Here is a 6,372-nt window from a genome sequence, read left to right as displayed (position 1 = left end):
CAACTAGCCAATACTATTGAACATAACCCGTGATAGAGTTGAGAATATTCTATACAATAAACTTGACATGACGAAGATTACTGATCGCTGGGTGCCACTTCTTCTGATACCTGATCAAAAGTGCACCAGGCTGATCACACGAGAAAATCTGACTTAGTTTTAGGCAGGTTCATCTGGTTTTCTTGAATGTTTCATAAGCCAGGATGAGTGCTGGCTTCATTACTTGCAGCCAGAGACAAAGAAACAATCCATGCAGTGGAAAGACCCTTCCTCCTCTGCTTCAAAGAAAGCCAAGGTCGTTCCATCTACAGGGAAGATGATCGCCTCAGTTTTTGGAATGTAAAAGACATTGTGTTTATTGGATATCTTCAAAATGGCCACACCATCGATGGAGAGTAGTAGTATGACAACTTGGTGAGGCAGTTACAAAATGCTATGAAAACCGAAGACCGAGGAAAACTGACGAAAAAGGTCTTGTTTCATCAGGATAATGATCCAGCACACAAGTCCTTGGTTTTAGTGGCTACTGTACAAAACTGTGGCTTTCAACTGGTTTACCACCGTGTCTATTCTTCTGATTTGACCCCATCTGACTATCATCTGTTTCCCAACATGAAAAGCACTTGGTTGAGAACCGGTATTTCAATGCTGATGACGTTTATGACTAGAATGAAAGTTTCTTCATCAGCGGGATCCAAGCCCTGCAACACCGATGAAAGAAGTATGTGGTCCGCAAAGGGGAGCTATGTTGAAAAATAAACCTCATTTGATCATACTCCAAGAGAGTAACTTGGTCATCCTATGAACTTTTCAGCCGACATTCGTATACACAACGATAGACTTTGAAATTCAGCTTTCTTCACTTGCTAAAATAAGTACCAGTCAAATATTGGGATCAAATTATTCGGATATTGTGCCAAATTTAAAAATCGATATTATATGTATGTGTTATTTTATTACATAGTTATCTTACATCAACATACTTTATTGAAACGATCAGCTCACTGGCGGCGCCCCAGCACGGCCACATCCTTAGGGCTGAAACACATAGCAGAACACATTTGGTATGTTGTAGAGAATTCGCTAAACATGTCTTAGTGTGAACAGTATAGTATAGAGTGTATTTAATGCCAGATGTATTTAGATATTAAGTTTAGAATGCTTAAAGCATTATTGGAAAACTCTGGTATATCCTTTGCACATAACAATTTTAACTCTCTACACAATGTTTGAGCAAAAGAAATCTAACAACGTGGCATCCTAATTTCAATAGGAACAACATCAACACATATGTTTTCCGAACTGTTACAGTCTCCAGTATATAATCATATCTTTTACTTCAGATAGGTGGTAAGTTCTCAACATTGCAACATTGCGTCTCGAAGAGGTACAACCTCCCCCTCTTTATGTCTTCAATGCAATTTTTGAAAGTCACATAAATGCACCTACTAATTTTTACTTCCCGGATATGAGTAATTAATGAGACAGTATATCTGTTGTTATTGTTTTCTAGAATGTAACCAAACATATTTTTATACATATTTTCCACTTTACAACGACCGTCAAACTTCATTTTAAATTCAGTAAAGCAGTACATACCTTTCTCGGTGTGTTTACCATGAACTTGAACCTAGTAACAAATGAATTGTTTAACTGTTAGTTATTGGATTATATAACATGAGAGATATTATACGTGCAAATATTGAATATAAAATTTTGGAGATGTATGTTTAGGTATAACTTTAGATATAGCCTGTGGATAAAATAATGAAATAGAAATTTATTTCATTAGATCTACAACTAAATGACATAAAAGATATTAAATATTTTTATTTCTTCACATTTCGTTAATTCAAGACGATGAGCTGACAGAATCGTTAGCACTGTAGGCCATGTGCTTAGCAGTATTTCGTCCGTTTTTATGACCTGAGTTCAAATTCTAGCGATGTCAACTTAACCATTCAACATTTCGGGGTTGATAAAATAAGTACTAGTCGAGTACAGGGATCGATGCAATCGACTTACCCCTACCCTGAAATTGATGGTCTTTTGCCAAATTTTGAAACCGATATTTGGTTAATTGATTAATGTGGTGAACTGGCGGAATCGTTAGCACGCCGGGCAAAATGCTTAGCAGTATTTCGTCCATCTTTACGTTCTGGGTTCAAATTCCACTGTGGTCGACTTTTTCGTTCATCCTTTCGGGATTGCTAAAATAAGTACCAATTGAGCTCTGAGATCGATGCAATCGACTTATCCCCTCTCCTAAAATTTCTGGCCTTGTGCTAAAATTTGAAGCAGATATCTGTTTAAATGATCGAATTTTCCATTATGAAATACCATTGAGACAACACTGAAGAGAGTGAAGAAATAGAGCAAATATAGAAAACCCTATTTCAGACAGCAATTTAACTAGTAATATCATCAATATTTTTCTCAGCAATTATTCAATGGAATACAACAGACCGATCCTCGCGTTAAGACTGAAATGTCTCTAGTATAACTATCTAATGTGAAATGTCTCTAGTATAACTATCTAATTAATAAAATAAGCTGGCTGAAGCGAATTGTATTTCAAATTGTGTGCGTTAGCATGGTGTGCAGTCGATTTCCAGTTCCGAAATTAGGTGATAAGCATATATTTGTGAGAAAATATACTGTAAATCGTAGAAACTATTCAAATAAATGAATATTTAAATATTCAAATCTTTACTTCATTTATCTATGCAGTAAAACATTCTTTTCATCATTATTTGACATGGTATATCTTAGTATTATAAGTAAATAGTGTTTTGAAAGTCTACATATATGCCATACTGTTTCACATCTAACTTATATACACATGTCCATCGAACGTCCAACTTGTCTTAACATTACACGAATGTTATAGTACATGTCTGATATTTTCAATTTTAATTTAAAAATTGCAATTCTCATCTTGTTACTTACAAGTTAAAGGGAAAAAGCAGTTTAAATAAATGGAAGTCTGCTTCGGTAGAGGAAAAAATATAATATCTTAAGGTAAAAGAAAACGAAATTAAAACCATTTATTTGTTGTTCTTTTTTTGTTTAAGGATTTTTTAATTCTCCATTTTCTTTTGATGCTTCACTAAATGATATAAATGCAACAGTGCTTTGGGTACTTGTCGGAGAATAGTATTGCAATTAGTTAATCAGATTGAATAAATCAGAGAAATGGTAGACAGAATTAAATAAGAATAATTCCATTCTGGTAAATCTAAGAGGCTGTAAAAATATTTAGGTATAACTATAATATGATAATTATAGAAATTAATTTCTGCGAATCCATTAGTTAATAACAGAATTGCACAAGATGTTTATGCTTCTTTCAGATTATTTAGTTTACGGAGAAGAAATATGAAGTAATTGAAACAATAACTTCAGAAAACTCAATTTCAGAAATTAGTCAGAAATTTCAGAAATATTATATACTAATTACTTTGCTTTAGCTAAATATTGCACATGTAAGTGTTTACTTACAAATATAAATTTACAGTTTAATACTATAATGCAAGGATGAATAGAAACGATATAGTATTCCCATTTTGAAAATTGATATTAGTGCTTATGTTATCGTATTACACTGAAACAAGTTTCATGTTATAATAATAAAGGAGGGGAAAAAACAAGTACACTTCATGGAAATTGATTTATATAATTTTGATTGTTAAATATAAGAAAGTGTGCATGTACAGGCACACTCACAAATGCATGCATTATTCATCTGTACTTTGGCACAGAAATATACGAATCGATATACAAAAATATTTAATTATAGACAAATGCAATATTTAATACTTTATCATAAGTTAACTTTTAGTATTTCAGCCATGACGTAACTAACTTATCCATGCTTTTAAAAATTGTTCTACTTATAGTTGTGTATGTTAAAATATATTTATTATAAAATCTCTTTCCATTTATGCATCTTCAGATACATTCTAGAATTTTAGATTTGATAGAAAAACGTTAGCGAATGAACAAATTTCATTCACTGCCATAGTTTATTTTTTAATGGATTATTCAGAGGGGGAAAAGTTGCATCCATAAACCATTTTAGGGTTTCTGACGTTGGTTGGAGGAAGTTATCTTCGACAAGAATAGTCCATATGCTTGCAATAAAGTGTAGTCTGCTACATACAACCACAAGCCACGTAGGAACTACAAATTTCCCATCTTCTATTGCAGCATAAGAAAAGTAGTATCCGATATAATTACATTCCCGATTTTTTTTTTTGCATTATGGACTTCATTATTTTGTTTTGTTTACATACACTGTGTCTTCATAAAAAAAAAAAGAATTAGATTAAACTTAACTTACCAATATTAAAGAAATGACTGCAATAACCCAAATGTTAATAGAATTCATTTTCTCGCTAAAGTCTTCTTCAATGCAGATTACTGAGTATTGGTATTTGAATGTACTTTATATTCTTTATAGAAACGTTTTGGCAGTTTTATTCAACTGTGTATCTATTTATAATAATCAGTGGGAATCACTAAGGAAGTAAATTTCTAATGAATTCTAAGTGTTTCCGGGTGTTGGATTTTTAACATTATAGAAATGACACAAAGTACAAGGGAAAGTTAATGGGAATGGTAGCATCGTGTGCAGTGGAATGTCTATAGTATTCAAAAACCCTAACGAATTTAGGATTGTCCACCCACTCAATTATTTGTACAGAATCTTTTTCTCAATTATTTATTCCTATTTATAGCAAGAGAAGTTTCCCGTATTTATTTTCCTTTCATCTAAACCACAGTATGTAACTTGAGTGGGTTTCAAGTAGAATACACAATGCTTTATGACCTGAATTGTTACAGATACGTCTTGCATTGCATATTAATAGAACACCGCTAAAAATTTCCTCACACAGTCCAGTGGTATATCCATTTCTGTCGCTACTCTTCCCACCTCATCCTTTCTGCATATCTATCCGTCTGTCTGTCTGTCTGTCTGTCTCTCTCTGTCTCTCTCTCTCTCTCCCTCTCTCTCTCTCTCTCTCACTCTCTCTCTCTCTCTCTCTCTCTCTCTATCTATATACACTGGTCAAAATACATACATACATACATATATGCAGGAAAAGCAGCAAAATGTGATGACCGATGCAGACTTTGTGGAATTAACACCAAAGATATCACCTACATCATAAGCAGCTGTCTGAGAATGTCATCACGGTAATATCTACCGATGAGACATGATGCAGTAGCTAGGAGATTTATGCCTGTAATTATTGGAGCACTGGGATATGTTATATACTACTTAAATACCAATTTTGAGAAATTAGGCTTCTCAAAACCAAAAAAGAGAAAGCTGATTCGAAGACTACAGATTTAGACCTTCACTGGAACTGTAAAAATGCGTAAAACTTTCCAGAAGTTTATCACTTAAGTATAAATGAGCATGTCTAGATATGCAACTAGATGCATGAGAATACACACAAAATAAAACATACAAATCTGCATACATACATACATACATACATACATGCATAAATACATACATATATACAGACAGACAGACAGACATGCATACATAAGTACATACAAACATACCCTGTTGATATTGTTGAAATTTCAATGAAGGAGCTTTGGATCTAGGTTAGAAACTGACACTTTCTCAATTGGCAAGAAATCCTGAAATAAAGCTGAATAATGGCACACACACATGCACACACAAACGCCCGCATTTACGCGCGCGCACACACGCACACGCCCGCATTCACGTATACACACAGACGCTTGCATATACATACATACATACTGTTCCCCACTCATGGATGCTAGAAGACCTTCAACTTGCTAAAGTTCCAGTGAGAATAGTCAAAGCCATAGCTGAATTGACTTCATCGTGGGCTACCATTTGGAATTAAACACAAAGAGTGACTGTATTATCTGTGATGTTGTTTATTATTTCTGTAAACCTCTTGTCATTCATGTTACAGAAGTCTGAAGGATATCTCACTGGTTCACACGGAAACAGAAATACCAAAATTACACACTGTTTCTTTGTGGTTGACTTAAAACATTATGCAAAGAATATGCATGAGATGAAAAAGAGCCATGAACTATTTACAACATTCTCAAAGGATGCAGAGTTAGAGTTTGGTCAGGATAAATGTTATATGGTTGTGGGAAGGGGAAAACTATAAACCAGACTAATTATATCTCCATCAATGATTTCACTGTTTCCCCTTTATCTGACGAGAAATGTCACAGGTATCTAGGGGTGGATGAAAATATATCTTACAATGGCACCTGTGACAAAACATGTGTCACTAAAGAATATTACAGCCGAATAGAGAAAATTTGAACCTCAGAACTCCCTGCATTCAATAAAACAGTGGCCTA

The 6,372-nt window shown here is 33.9% G+C and overlaps 1 protein-coding gene across 1 annotated transcript in view; it reads right to left on the bottom strand.

Annotated features, from left to right (window-relative positions):
• Window positions 1-4,505, bottom strand: part of LOC106880811 (uncharacterized) — a 10,828-nt gene extending 6,323 nt beyond the window's left edge. The window contains exons 1-2 of the mRNA XM_014930937.3: window positions 4,343-4,505; window positions 1,600-1,630 (exon numbers count right to left, since the gene is read on the bottom strand). Coding sequence (XP_014786423.1) covers window positions 1,600-1,630; window positions 4,343-4,390 — 79 coding nt within the window. The 5' untranslated portion in view covers window positions 4,391-4,505. The remainder of the gene's footprint in view (window positions 1-1,599; window positions 1,631-4,342) is intronic.
• Window positions 4,506-6,372: the final 1,867 nt, after the last annotated feature.

Source organism: Octopus bimaculoides, chromosome 4, assembly GCF_046866305.1.
Source record: "Octopus bimaculoides isolate indiv1 chromosome 4, ASM4686630v1, whole genome shotgun sequence".
Taxonomy (NCBI): Eukaryota; Metazoa; Mollusca; class Cephalopoda; order Octopoda; family Octopodidae; genus Octopus; species Octopus bimaculoides.
The sequence above is the reverse complement of the archived record's forward strand: the minus strand, read 5'-3'. Positions and strand labels throughout refer to the sequence as shown.